Raw genomic sequence first — 15,711 nt, forward strand, 5'->3', positions numbered from 1 at the left:
ATATATAAGCTAAGTCTTGTATATGCCAAAGACATTGTATCACTTTGACATCTGAGATCTCATGCCCTTGATAACTGATAGAAGTTAAAATGTTGTCAGATCTCTCAGATTTTCTATCTAGTGCATATTAATACCTCTTCTAGCTTGCTGCATTAAATTAAGAACAGAATTCTGATGCCTTCCCTGCCATTGGACAACTTGTGACAGCAAAAGTTGAACCCATAGAGGAGAGAGAATACATGATGGCTGCATATCAGGGTTTTCTTCCTTTAGAGCTGAAGAACATGTCTCCAAAGAACACTGAGGGGTTTTGAAGACAGTGACTGGCAGTGGTTTTGTGCCAGGGCTGAGGCAAACTTTTTTCTTTATTTTGCCTCCTCTGTCAAAGATCTATGATGTTATGATTTGGATACATGAGCACAGAGCCATGTTTGGCCTTGCTTTCTCGAAGATTCTGGTGGCAGCAACTAGACAGCAGAGTAGGTAGTTCAGTTGGGTGATTGCATCTGCTTCTCTTCCATTGTCTTCAAGTTTTCTGGGACAAGGGCTTCTGATGGGGAAGTCATTTATTTAGCTAATATTGTGGGGAACTGGGGAGAATCTGTATGGCTTGCTTATGTATGACTGTGTCTTATTTAAGAGGAGTTATTTGCAATGGAAGTAAGTCAAATGGAGCTGTCGGGGTAATTAAATGTAAAAAGCAACTCATTGCCTAGATAAGGAGCATCCCAACAAACATTTGAGCTCTAGTAATAGCTGTGAAAAGGCAACTCCTCCACTCCACCCCTGATTACACAGCTGTTTGTGAAAGTGATGAACTTTAAGGTTAAAAGATGCACTGTGCATGAAGGAAGGAGAGAAGCTGCTGCAGGCTGACCTTGTCTTGCTGAGAGCCAGGGTCTGCACGACACAGGCTGTAATGGGGTCAGCCAAAACAAACCAGAGCAAAAACAGGTGCTTGAGGGAGATGCCAAGTGCAGGTAAAACAGTATGCGCATAGCTCTCCTGGCTGTTACTTAATCCATTTCTTGGAGTACTGTGCCTGTTTTGGCAAATAAATCACACTGTGTTTTGAAGAAATGGCTTCTGTTTTATTGCACTCTGTTGCTGTCCACAGACTCCCAAAGGAAAATTCTTGTGGGTGCCAAGCCCAGCTGGGCCTGCTCCATAAAATGGGTCATCTCCAGTGCAGTGCAGTTCAGGGACCTGCAAGAAAGTGGTTACCCTACTGGTCCTACCCAAAGGGAACGGAGATGGAGACATGTTACTGGAGCTTACTGGGCTGAACTTACCAAACTGGAAAAGACCTAACAATATGCGGGAAGTGACCTTTCTCTCCAGTTTTCAAAATGGTCTGTCAAGGAGCCTGGCAGGTGTTTTAACACATCCAAAGCATAACAGCAAGTCAGGGAGATGGCATCAACTAAAACCACCAAGCAGGGTGGCTGACCTAGTGCCTTTGGTGTTTAATTGTCTTGAGAAATGAACATATCTCACTAGCAAGGAGCCTGCTTCCCAGCTGTGCAGTTGATCAGTTGATCTAGGAAAGAAACAGCTGATCTGAGACTGAATTTTGGCTAATTCTGGTGATGAAAACTCAGGTCATAGAGCTGTGCCATTTGAGCTTCTGGTGTTAAAAGTGGACTAGTGTTTTCCTTAAATTGTACCAAGTGATTTTGTCACAATTTCACATACTTCAGATCTTTATGTCTTAATTTTTAACTCTCTGTCTCAGAAAATGAAAAATAAGCCAGCTAGATTTCTGAAATTCTATGTATCATTGCATGTGTATTTTTGTGTCTGTGTAACTTGCCTTGGGATTTACCATGATTATCTGTGGAGAAAACTATTAACTACGCATGCAAATAATACGTTAGATGTCTAGCTGTAGGTATAGTTGCAGCACAAGCCCATGCAGGATTAAAAATCTTACCCAACAAACAGAAGCTATAAAAGTTGCCTTTGCTTATGTACCATCTACTCATTTTAGATAGAGTTGTACCCAAGGATTTGCTAAAAATATTGCGGGGGCATGTGCCTGCACAGGGTGGGGAAGGCAAGCTGTGTATCTGAAGAACAGGATTTTGCTAATGTTAAAATGATTGTTGTAGACCACTTTTTAATGGTACATGCAAGACGGATTCTACAGATTTCACATATTTTCTAATAGAGATTGGAGCTGCATCTAAGCAGCCTTTTCTGTTTGCTCACTGCAATTTAAAAAATTAATTTGGCTCCGTCACAGTATCCACAAGTGTTCATGCCAATGTTCGGCATCAGCACTTAGTCACATGAACTCTTGATACGTGCAGTGTATCATTCTGTTGGCAATCAAAGGAGCCAGGTAAGGAAGTTACTGCACCCATAACAATGAATCCTTGGTATACACTGGCATAATTTGAAGTTGGTTGCCAACAAGTGATGCATCGATTTGCATTATGGCACGTTGAGTATCTTCTAGGAAGCGTGGCCTAGTTACATACCTCTATGTCAAGCAGTAGACACCTCACCTTCTCACCTAATCAAAGATACATAATTGTGAATGAAGAAATACAGTTGCTGTAGTTGCAGTGACAGAGATTACAGACTCAAAGCCACAGCTGATGTTGGCTTTGGTATGCTGGAAATGGGGCAGGAGGCCCCACTAAAAGCTTGGCTGAGCTTGATATACAGGTAGTCAAATGAGTCTGCAAAGTGATTCTAGTTCCCATGCACAGTGGGAGGCAGTTGTTTGCATGCTATTACTCTATTTGAATTGAATGATAAAATTTAATTTGAACTCTTCACCTTGCTAATAATTTATACTGTGACCTATTTTTCTCCTCAAGAATAAAGCTTCTGCCAGAGATACTAAGGCCGAAATGGCAGATTTATACTTGACCAAATACATTATTCCTGTTTAGCTTTTGTGGTGACCTTAATGTATATCTCTCTGATAGAATCAAAGCTCAGTAACTTTCATTTTGGAAGAGCAGCCTAGCATACTTAAAATTAAGCATATGCTTAGGCGACCTGAGGACTAAGAGAGAAGGTAAGTTTTTGTTTGTTTTCCTGAACTGCGGTCTTTGGGAGTTTCCTTCATTCAGTCAGGAAGCAAAGTACCTACCCATCAATTGATTTTTATGACCAGTGACAGCTAACCAATACTGAACAGTTTTTGACTGTCAGACATTGCGTACTCGCAGCCTGGGTTTCTGTTCATTTCACAAAATGAAGGAAGTTCACAGAAAAATATGTCACCTATGTTCCAGTAATCATGTAATGACAGCTGTAACACCTAAGGATGTATGAGGTGTCAGTTTTTAGGGAAGGATAACACCTTTCATTAGACCAACTGATTCAGCTAGAAAAAAGCAGATAAGCTTTAAGTAGTCTCACGGAGCTGATGAAGAGACCAAGCCTGAAAGCAGCCCCACAGGAGAATGTTTGATTAACAATGTCAACAGTTGGAGGTTTAAAAATATCTTGAATGATCAAGTGCTTTTCTTTGTTATAGGTCCCTCTGCTCGTTTGAATCATGTATAAAGAACAGGTAATTGGAAAACCTAAACCCGTGTGCACCCATAACCATCATTCAAGGTCTGAAGTGGCAAAAAAAAATCAAGAAGTTTAGTTTATTCTCTTGTCTACAAGCCAAAATAAGTTGTAGTTAATTTTCTGTGTGTTCCTGCATAATGGTTCTAAGGGGAAAATATGTTGCTCTGCTGTAAAGTTTCTGTGCCAAGGAACTGTGTTTTGCCTCTGAATATTTAAGGTTGCCAATATACTATTCTTGTTGGCAGGTTAATATAATATAAACACTGTGCAATCCTGTGTTAATACTTAATTGTGTTTATGGGCAAAATTAAGACTTTGCTAGCTCTCCGAAAAGTAATACTCATTTCAAGTTGTTAAAAATACGTAACTATTTCAGACTATTTACCTGCTTCTTACTTGATTTGGAAAAAGGCTGTAAGCAATTAGAGTGAAAATCAGAATAAAGATCTATAAAAAATAATCACAAGAAAAACTTAACGGTACATTATGAAGGACCTAATTTGTCATATGCTGCAGTTGTTGGTTTTTAAAATTAGGTGAACTTTTTATCTCTGTTGGAGCTCTGAGAAAGCAGGCAATCAATAGTGAATGTGAGACAGTGTCTATTGAAAAGTTACTTACGGGATATGATGTATAGAATGCTAATACAGAGATATACTGAATCCTAGTAACATTCATGGCACTTTAAAAACATTAAGACACCTTAAGGGATCTCTGTTTGCAACAGACTGTGAAGGTTATAAATAAGATTCAGAGTACTGCATAGAGATCCAAGATTTAGGATTCATTCCTGCACTGCAAAATGAAGTGAAGCTGGTTTGTATCAGTAACCAGGACTTTTGTCGTCTCTTCTTGACGTCATGAGTAAGTTGGCCCTTTGTTTCCAGTTCGTGTGGCTGTTGTATGTTGTCTCACAAGTATTTATAGCAACATCTTTTTCAAATGTTAACTACTTTGGTAGTTGTTGTTGTTGTACATATGTTGAAAATTTTTGTTAAATTGATTAACTTAAAAAGGACAAATGAAAATGCTTTTTCACATTTCCTATATTGTAATGAAACTGATGAAGCGGAAGTTTGTATATTTACATTTTTATAATCACAGACCAGAGTGGTGGCAGATTCTTTTTTTTTTTTGGAGCTGAACTTTAAAATGTATAGCTATGTAATGTTGAAAGCATGAGAATATTTAGCCATCTGCATTTAATATTACTATATATTATATATTGTAAAATATTGATGTCTGTTAGTGCCACGAATAAAAACAAAATCAAAACCTGACATGGCTTGAAAGACTCTTTTTGCCAAATATTTTCCATTTACGAAAAGAAATTAGAACTAGAGATGGACTTAAGCAAACCAGTATCCTGTGTTTGATATCTCAGGTCTAATATAAAATGTCTCAACCCAGGAAAGGGCTCACAACTAGTAAGCTAGGAACACAGTAGAAATCACCAACTAGAATCAAGATGTCAGTTATGTACATCTTTGTAATGCGGTGCTGATAATGATCCATTTCCTCATTAGAGAGGGTAATATGTTCAGAATTAAGGTGCTGTGTCACACCCTAGGATAAATAAGATCACTTCTGTTGACTGGTTAGCCTTTTATTTGCCTTCAATGTCTTCTCAATACGCTTTACATCAGAAATTTTAACATGCTAAAAATGCTATCGCAGGAAAGGATTCGGTCACTCGTGAGCTTGGATGCTGTAGATAGTTCCATCGGCAGCAAATACAGCTTCCTTTGTTAGGTGCTATAAGACAAAATTCAGTGCAGGTCTCTTCTTTGGTTTTAGTGTTGCCTAAAGGCCCTGGGTCTGTAGCACCTCCTTACTAACACACTGTAGTGTGAGAAGTTGTATGGGTACTTACTTAAGGGATCCAAAGCTGGATTTTGAGAAAATAAGATCCTCCAGGCTTTGCAAGGAAAATCTTGTGGTGCTGAGTGCTGGCACTGCATAGAACTGAAGTTTATAAGAGAGTTATTCATGGATAGACTTCCGAATATTGAATTCCTATGGGTAAAAAAACTATAAGAACAGCTGCAAGGTGAGATGTAACCTTTACCATGACCAAAAAAAATGGTGAAAAATCCTGCTGGCTCAGTCACAGCTCACGCTAAAAGTGGGGGGGTTGTTCAGCTGCCTACACTCAGAAGCTAGACTGGGTGTTCATTCCCTTCTGCTGTTGATGGGAGCTGTGTATGCTCTTACCCTGTCATCCAGGTGCTGTTGAATTCCTAGCAGCAGCTTAATTTAACACTAAGTGAATGGAAATCTTACTGTAAACCCATCTATAATGAAGTCTAGTTACAGGTCTGACCCTTCTGTATAATAACTTCCTATTACTGCTTTTAGAGGTCTTCATTTGGGAAGTAATCACGTGCCAGTGTTTTAGTTCGTATCAGGCAAGCACTTTTGAAGCTCTTCATCCCCTCATCCCTTCGTTTATCCTGCTTCAGGGCTTGGAAACTGTGTTCCTGTTGGATGAAATGGATTCAGGAGACACGCTCCAGCACAAATTGGCATTCAGTCCCTGGAACCAGGCTGGAGCTCATCATAAAAGAAAAACCCTGAAATGTGTCTGGTAAAACCACTGTGTCCTCAGCACCAAGTATTTTCACCTATACAGCTGCTGTTACTGGCCCACACTGTTTGCTAGTGCAGACACAGCCTGTGTCTAGAGGTATATATGCCATTTGGGTCAGTCCCTGACATCCTTCCATGGCTCCTGTAGCTTACCGTCCGCAGGCTGGTTTCTTTCTCGAAGGACTGAAGAAAGGGCAGTGAGCTCCCGTTCTCCTCAGTGCATCTCTCGGCATAGATTTCCCCCGTGCACTCTTAGCTCACTCATCCAGAGGAAAGAGTCTGATACATGCCTGATTCATCTGGTCCTTTATATTGTCTTTTTGAGTAAGATACTTCAATGAGGTGAAAAATGGTATCACCAGGGAAATTGAACGGAGAATTTGGATTTGGTATCTTTATTCCTTGTACAAGTATAAATCAATGTTCAGGGCTTTGAGAAATCTAGTCTCGTGTCTCAAAATTTGTAGGTCTCCCCTCCCCTTTTTAACGTATTTTTATTAAATTTTTCTTTTAACTGAGTTCAGAGCATTACTCAACTATAAAGCCAGCATTAAATCGCTCTGATTAGATATTTGACTTTAAATAATACTGGCTGTCTGCGTGAGCTGTGTGACTTATGTGACTTCATTATAGGTTATTTCTTGTACAGACAGCCTGCTAACATTGGTTGTGCAGAGTGTTGGACCAAAAGACCTTTTGACGTACAAATTAACCTACAGGATTTTGAACATATCAGGATTCAGCTTCCCCAGCTTGTACAAGAGAGTTGCACAATTTATGCTACATTTACCGTAGCCAAAAATTAGCACTTCATCAGTGTGTAGGAAAAAGGAGAACAAGAGGTGTGTTTATGAAGCAATGGAAAATGCCACCCTGAGATACTGTGCCATTTTTTCCCTCTGACCTCTCCAGAAAAGAAAGAAGCAGTTCTGTTGTTCGGTGCAGCTTAGCGTTAAGCATGTGGTTTAATTTGAATGCAAAGATCTGCACAAATCTTGATTTGAGTCAGTTTGGCTGATTGAAATGTTCATTAATTGGTCCTTTGTTGGTGCAATAAGGAAAATGGTTGTCTTCTAGCACAGTTCATTAGCAACTTTTACATATTTAGGGTATTTATTTGTATACTGTTTCTCTATTCATCTCTAATCCTCTGTTGAGTTACATGTGCATTATGTGTACCAACATGCTTCACCTCTGAGAGTTCTGTTAGGATTTATGAGACTATTCCTATTCTTACGCCATTTGTTGCTGTTGAGCACACACAATAAAATACGCTTTGCCCCTGCCACAGCTATAGCTGCCATAATGGTTGCATTTCCCCGCTCACAGAAAATTAACTTTACAATGACAGGGTTCCTTTTTTGAAGATAAAATGAAACACAGCATTTCCTCATTTTTTCAGTAATGTTCACCTGGATTTGGTGCAGCATTGTTCCAATGGGCTTTGCTTTTTTTTTGCTGAGTAGGGTGTGGAGTTTGATGCATTGCTGATCTCTTCACTTGGCGGGAGAAAGTTTCCATGTAGTTGAATTCCCAGGGTTGTTCATCAAAGTATGCTAAGATGGATGAACCTTTCTAAGAGCAAAAAGGTTTGGGTTTTGGGTTGGGTTTTTTTTGGTATTGTTACTAAATATTATTAAGTGTTCGTTAAGCAAATGTAATTTGGTTAAGTACTAACAGGCTACATGATGCTGCACCAGATAAAAAAGTCAGTTTCCCATATTAGTCCACTAATTTGAGGATTTTTTTTGTTCTTGTTTAAACAGTTTTCTGATTTGTTGCAATATTGAAGACTCTTTAAAAAGAGAGAGAAAACAGAACTACTTAACATGAATATTGTATTATTCACGCTTAAGGAGTTTAAGGACAAGCTGACTTCCATTGGCTGTTCTCTCCCATCCCTCACTCCGTGTGTCGAGAAGCACACGCACACTGTCTCCTTCATCGTTTCAGGAAGTTGGGAATAGTTTAAAAAGCATCTTTACCACAGGATCCTTTCCCATTTTTAGCACTAGTCTTTCTTGTTCTGCAAAATAGGAACTTCCAGAAAGTCAGAGAGTAAGTTTTGATGCAGTCATGACAAATATACGCAGCTACTGCTGAAAGCAATGTCAAATACGGCTCCAGATAATGTTGTCTTCAGCCAATTTCTTTTCCTTTTGCTTTTTTTCTTCTTTACTTCTTTGTCTATAGACTGATAAAAACATGGACGTGCCATGTCTCTTTTCTGAGGTCATTATTGTGCTTGAAGCCCTAAAGGTTTCCCCCTGAACAAAGCATAGTGGTGTTCCAGTTGCACATCAGACTGAAAGAGGACATTATTCATACACAAACACCACTGTCCAGTTTGCAATGCAGGAGTTGAAAAAGGAAACCTTATTGAAAAAACAAGACTGTGGAACATCATTGTCTTCTACATTGTAACCTGTGTTTACTGCAATAGGAACAAAGCAAACACAGTGCCAACATGCGTGGGTTTCCTTTGTCTCATTTGATGCATTCAACAGAGGAGTTTCTGTCAGAAGCACTGGGATCTGTCCCTTGTCGTGCTTGGCACGGGGAAGTGGGTCACAACTTGAGGGTTCTGGTTTGGGTGGCACCACTGATTGGTGGTGTCTTTTTTTTTATTATTTTTTTTTTTTTTTTTTACTTCTGATAAACCAAAATGTGGTTTGATTTAGCCAGTACTCGGGTTGGCAAACCAAATGCTTCCACTACGGCAATGAGCAAAGCTCCGCAGGTGGATGGCAGTTGAGGTGGAGAGAGATTTCATGATTCAGCCTTTGCACAACTACAGTACCAGGATCCCAGTAACCAGTACCCCATGCAGTTTCATCTCTTTCTTAAACCAGAGGTAATGGTAAAGGGAGCAGGCAATGAGTGTGTTTGCCCTCTGACAAAACCTAGGAACTGCAGCCCTCCCTTCCACAGCACAAATGATGTGCGGGAGGCACCCTGGTAAGCAGTAGGTCCGCCAAAACTACCGATACATCTGCATTTTGTAAGTCATCGAAGAGATCCTGACATTGCAAGTATCTCTGCTGATACAGCTACATGGTCAGTTAATGTGCTCAAGCCCAGATTCAGCTATCCCCGCTGTAGACCCTTTGCTGATGAAATCCAGCCCTGGGTCCTTCAGTCAGCCGTGGTGGTGGGTGTACCAGGCGTGTTCCCTCACCAGCCAACGCCGAGCGCAGAGCAATGGTTTGGCTGCCTGCGCATTGCCTGCCCCCTTATTCCTGAGCCTCGCTGCTTGTGTTCCAGACTTTCCAGCTTATGGAAGGAACTGTCAGAGGTGATTTGCAGATAGCCAGTGCTGCTGAAGTGCAAAGAGTTACATATTTATAGGTCGATGAATAATTTAGCAATAATTCTGTGTTACGTAAAATTACTGCTTTACTGCTGCTGGGGCCAGTGTTCATACAAAGTGGTTTTCTAAGCCCAGTTACACAAGTTAAAGCTTGCTGGTTTTATTCTATGCATCTGTCATTAGAGAGAATTTTTCCAGGTTCAAACTGGGAATGAGAGCAGGTCTTCCATTCCAGGAGAGGGCCATTCCCCTTCCTCTTTCTCACAGTCCCGATTGTCCTACCTATCTTCCAAATAGTCAGTTTTGCACTAAGTTACATATTAGTGCTTATTTTCTCCACAGAGGAGGATGCAGTGTGTTTTCCGTATAAACGCTGTGGAAATCATCCATCCTCATAGACCTTTTCTTTACATTAAGGAGCAAGCTAAGACACGTTTCCATGCAGAGTGGCCACAGGTTTCATCTCCCTACCCTGTGGATGAAGCCTGTGCACTCACATGGACAGGGAGCACAGAACGTGGACGGATACCGACATACCTTGGTTGGGTTTCAGGTCGGAAATTGTTCCTTTCAGATTCTACCTCTTCTGTACTCGGACTGGGATTAAAAGGTTAGGGACTGAAAACAAAAAGCAATATTATTGCCACTCGAAAGCATGTTTGTAAGGGTAAGGTGGAATTGAAAAGCTGCGGTGATTCAACACCAGGACACATCCAGAAATGGAGAAACTCACAGGTTTCCTTGGGATTCTGCATCTCAGCTCCTGCTTCTGCTGTATTCTACCAGTGTTGCCAAGAGATGCTTAGTTGAAAATGCAAATACGTTCAAGGCTGAAGGATCAAAGAGCAATTAAATTAAAAACTGCTGACAGGTCAATCTTAATAGTCATTTCCATGCTGAAATAAGTCAATAAATCTTAGCTTGCAATAGATCTTACCACATAAAGGTGGGCTTGCATAACAGGAAAATGTAGTAAAATATAGCAATATATTTTATGCAAATGCTTTTTAAAAGTAATGAGTAGCATGTTTTATTCATCTTGTCCTGGCATCAAAGCGGTCAAGAAGACATTGGACTTCTGGAATGGGTTAATCCTTTGCAGTAGCAGTATGCTGAGCCAGCAGAATGTCTTCTATTTATATTACTATTTACTTATATTTGTAAATACAAACTTTAATTGAGCTCCTGAGCCCTGCTGTGTTTGGTACTGTGCAAACACAATGTGAGCGACTGTCCCAGCCCCAAAGACCTTTACAAACTAGAAAAGTCAGAAGAAGAGGAGGGTGGGAGCAAAGCAGTCGGGTGACTTGTCTGAGGTCACCCAAGATGTTAGTGGCAGAGACAAAACTGGATCTTGGAACTCCTGTGTCATACTTTGGCCCTGTTCTCCGAGTCATGCAGCTTCCTGGCCTATATACTAAATACGGTAAGTACAGATCAAGTAAGAAGCAAACTCAGCCTCTCATGGTATAGTTCAAGCTTCAGAGAGGTAAGGAAAGCAGCTGTTCAGCTGGTGTTCATACCAGACACTTTAATGTACCCTTGTGTTTTTATTTGTTCTCCCAAAGGTGTAAGGTATGAAATATTAGATAATATTCCTAAGCACTTGTATCTATAACTAGACACATCTCCAACAAACACATAATACAAGAGGGAGTTGGAACCCAGCTGCTAAATTTAAAAGAGATTTTCTCCATGGTGAAAGTTCCATGATCATTAAATGGCCTCCATCTCCGTTACAGCTTCCTGCCCACCTGTAGCTATATTGCCCGCTATCCCCAAGGGAAGACCCAGAGGAAAAAGTTCCTGATATTGCCGCTTCAACAGCGCCCAGGCACTTTAACAAGGATCTTTCTATTAGCCTCTGTATAAGCACAGGACGGCAGCCCGTGCAGGCAGCTCCGGGTGGAGGGAGCACGGATCATTTTAAATCATTTGCACGTTCTAAATCATTGGGTGCAATCTGCAAAGAGTAGTTCTTGTGTTACATGCTGCACTTGGGAGGCAATGGAGACTATTTCAAGCTAATAACATTCCCAACAAGTGACCCAGCACAGGAGAAGTCCTGTTCTCAAGAAAAAGCCTTACATCAGCACAGGCTCACAACTTGTCCTTCTTTTCACAGTGGAAAGACTGGGGATGTTAATCCCGATACTAAAACAAGTTAAAACTTGAGCACAGTAGTTGCACAAGCAAATAAAGGGCTTGGGGACGGCCTGTACTTTTTTTTTCCTCCCCCCTTTTCTATTTTTTTGCATTGAATTGGAAGAGCTGTTCTTGGGTTTGTGTGGTCTCCGGCAAGATGCGGTACCTCACTTCGAGACTCTTTTTCCTGGCGCTAACAGACCACACCAAGCCCAACCCAGGGGAGTAACGTGCCGCCTGTTCCCAAAACTGGGAACAAAAAGTGAGGATTTCTTGTCTTCCCTGGGATGCTGATCTCATGTTACATTACAGAGGGTGCAATGCAAATGAGATTTCAAAACTGGTTTCAACCAGGTCCCCTCATGTACCTTTAACTGGAAGAAAGTTTTCCACCATTACCAAAAATGGGGAAAATGCGCATTTGCCTCACACGGCCAGGATGCTAAATGATCACCAACAAAGTTGCATTGAAACAAATAGGTCAGCTTCCCAGGGGAGGTTTCTCCCAAGAGCAGGTAACGTTGCTCTCCACAGCAGCAAACCACTCCAGCGCTGGAGACTGCCAAATGGAAGGCATAAACCTGGTTTTGTAAGAAATACACCCTAGCTCTACCTGACCTGTCCCTAGGAGCAGATTTTGTTTTTTGGTGTCTGAGGCAGAATTATCAGAGATGAAGAACCATGAGTCAGAGCCACAAAGCTGTGAGGCCCATCTCCACTATCATGAGGGTTGCGTTTTTCTGTTTTTAAGGGGAGAGCTTCTGCCGTGTGGTTTGGGCTGCCTGATTTCTGAAGCTGCTTTGTCTGTCCGTGGGATGTGGGTACGACTGTCAGCGCCATCCTCTCCTGCCTCACCCCCCCAGCTGTGCTGCAGGGTGAGACAGGGAGACCCAAACCGGCCCAGGGGCGGTGGGACCAGGAGGAGGGGTGTCGTGTCACTGCAGCGCCCAGCCAGCCCCAGTCAGCACAGCTTCTTGCTTGGCCCCTGTCCATGCTGGTGTCTCCACACAGGCTATTAATTGCTGCCCAAAAGGGAGAAGAACCAGAACAAGAAGGATTAAAATACAATATTCCCTGTGAGCACTGTCACCATGCTGGGAAGCCTCCCTGCCTGTCTGGCTACTGAATGCTTGACCCACATTTGCCAGTGAGCACTGAAAGGTGGTCCAAGCCAGGGCTCAAAAAATATCCAGCCAGCTTACTTATTAAGATGGGGTTTTTTTATAGTATTGAGGGGAAAAAAAGGAGCCTGTCTTTAAAGTTTTTGCTCAGGCCTGGTCGGCTCACAGGTTTTGTACTGGTACAACTATTTCCATTAGAGGTGTGATTTTTTTTACTGAAATAGATAAACCAATATAACCACTAGTTGGGGACACTGTTGTACTGGCACAAAGGTGCTTTATGCCAGTACAGCTTATTTGCCTGCTTGTATGGAAACAGAAATTTCAGCATAAATAAGCATCTTTATACTGGTATAACTGTTTCTACCCCAGGGAAATTATACCATTTCTACTGTACCAGCATAGTTACAATTTTGCGTGCGGCCAAGCCTTCGCAGTGGTACACCTTCTCTGTAGAAAAGCCCTCATGGTGGCCAGTGCCTCGCTGTGCCAAAAAGCTGCAGAAAGTCAATGAGATTATTCAGGTATTAGTTACTCCACTGGATCGGGCTATCAAAATCTGGCAGAGGAGGAGGGGTGCTTTAATTTACTTTTGTTGACTGGTAAAACGGTCCACGTGTCTTGCATTGACGGGCAATGCTTTTGCTGGTATCTAGAGGCACCGGGCAGATAAAATGGGAGTCAATTTTTTGTAATACACTATAATGGGAAGAGTTACTCTTACAGTGTCTGCCTAAGTTCGTTTTACAGAAGAAGAATAAAGCTTTGGTAAGCAGAAGGCTGTCACTGAGCGTCTCTCTGCTTTGGCAATGAGCATCCTTCCATTGCTCGCGCGTGGGTATCACCTCAGCACGATGTAGAAGCAGAAGGCCATTATCCTGTAAGAGAATAGCCTATTCAGTTGTCATCACTTACAGACAGTATACACTAAGCAAAAAAACGGAGAAATACAACTTTTAAGGGTAGTCAGCAGTTATGCGAAGCTTTTCACCTTAAAATGCCTCGCGAACTAGTTATATTTAAACACATATCGCTAGAGGACGTATGTGCGAGTCTGTCTGTGTGGGTGCTCTGTCCTTTTTTATATGCTCTACATAAATACACAAGGAAGATAGACAACACTCAGCAGGTCAGTATTTGTTAACAGGAAAATGAGCGAACTGTGCATAGCATTGGCTGGAAAACCGTTGAGCTCCTGCCGTCAGGACTCCTGTGGGAGGGGAAGGAAGGACATTGTCTCACAGCCTTTAGTTGCACTAAAAAATGGAGTCGGCCTCTCCATTATGTGCTAAGAAAGGTAACTTGAAGAATGGGGTGGAAATGATCTTTAAATACCTGCTGACAGTGTGATTACTTATGGCATTATTGATGGAGTATGCAAGTTGGTGACACAAGTCCTTTCCCACTATATACAAATTCACAGTTTTCCTCCCTTTGCCTTTAATAATTTAGAGGTCATTTTGGCAGTGTGAAAAGGAGATTAATTCACCTGCTGTCCTGATGGTCATTATGAGAAAATCACAAAGTCAGAGCAGTGGCTTGGTTTTTATGACTGAAGTCTTCTGCAGGCATGAATCTATTATTCAGCTTCAGAGCTCTGTGGCCCTTGAAGCCAAGTTGCAGGGGTTAAGGTCACTGCTCTGCCAGTAATCACATTGTCGTTACATGAAGTTTTAATCAGCAAATACTGGACAAATATAGCTTTGGTACCGTACTGTTAAATATAATGGAATTTGCCCCACAGATGACTGCAGGTCCTCATTGTTAAATCAGCTCTGCCTATTTACCTTTCAGCTGCAGCTTAAACATACAAAATGTGCCATAATCCAGCTTTCCCCACATCAGAGGCTTGAAAAAAATCACTTTCCTGTAGCATTGCATATGAAGAGGTAACATTTCTTCGTTTGCCTCACATATCAAAATTCAAGGCAATCAGTCATTCATTCTACATCATAAATAATACATGTACCCAACCAAACACAAAAGGCTGTACTTCTGTCTGCTTTCCCTCCACACTTTAATAAGATCATCTGAATTTCAAGATGAAATGTGTAGTCTCATATTTAAATCATTAGGCCCCTGTGTGGCGTTTCATCTTGTTTTTGCAAGGTCAGGGTGGCCAGCGCAGTCAAAAAAAAGAAAAGAAGATAAAGACTTTATCAGCAGAACAAATGTAACTGGTTCATGTTGAAGAGGAAATAGGTGACCCATAGAGGGTAAACACTTGCCAGAGGTATGTGAGGGAGCTGTAAATCAGTGGTTTCAGACCATGGTGAGGTGCACCTCGTCGGTGGTACAGCATCCCGCAGTACTAAGCCCCCAGCTCCTCTGTCATCCTTTTCCTGGGTTTTGATCTGTTTTGCTGGAAGGGTAGCGGTCCGACTTCCAAAATGCATGTGGCAATTTTTAGAAAACTGGAACAATCACCCAAGGGAAACAAAATTTTACGATCTCAGTATGAGCTAAAACCTCCTGGTTTCTGAGCAGTTTCTGGCCACAATTCCCTCTTTGGAACAGATGGTGGTCCTGAGATGGTTACATTTTTGTCTCCTCATAGACTTCCTCTGTGACCCTGAGCAAGTCACTTCGTTCTTGCATACCCTGGTTTCCAGTCCTTTGTTTGTACAGGATATCCCCTTTGCTGGCCTCCTCTGTCCCGTCTCTTTCAAAAGGAACCTGGCAGAGAGTGAGGAGGTATCTGAATTGCTGAACTGCTGTGCATTTGTTAAGCACTGGGGAAGCCCAAGTCTTGGGCAGCAGTTGAGATTTTCCTAGTGTATCACTATTGTAATAAGGCAATTAATTTAACCCATCTATGCTAGCTTCCCTGGATGTGAAATTGCAGATATTCATTGTGGTATGCTGACTCATAAAAATGTAGTGGGTAATGTTTGTGAGGCACTTTGTTGATTAAAGGTGCTAAGTTGTCTTTACTGCCAAAAGGACTTAGCAAGCGCTCATATAAATGCATTGGGCACAGGAATATCAAGTAAACGCTACAACTCTTAT

At 41.6% G+C, this 15,711-nt stretch overlaps 1 protein-coding gene across 10 annotated transcripts in view; it reads left to right on the top strand.

The window, feature by feature from the left end:
- The window catches only part of COBL (cordon-bleu WH2 repeat protein), a 208,781-nt gene extending 203,964 nt beyond the window's left edge, over window positions 1-4,817 (top strand). For all 10 annotated transcript variants that reach the window (XM_055799625.1, XM_055799623.1, XM_055799624.1 and 7 more), the window contains one exon: window positions 3,497-4,817. In XM_055799625.1, coding sequence (XP_055655600.1) covers window positions 3,497-3,514 — 18 coding nt within the window. In that variant the 3' untranslated portion in view covers window positions 3,515-4,817. The remainder of the gene's footprint in view (window positions 1-3,496) is intronic.
- Window positions 4,818-15,711: the final 10,894 nt, after the last annotated feature.

The sequence above is a fragment of the Falco peregrinus genome, chromosome 3, assembly GCF_023634155.1.
Source record: "Falco peregrinus isolate bFalPer1 chromosome 3, bFalPer1.pri, whole genome shotgun sequence".
NCBI lineage: Eukaryota > Metazoa > Chordata > Aves > Falconiformes > Falconidae > Falco > Falco peregrinus.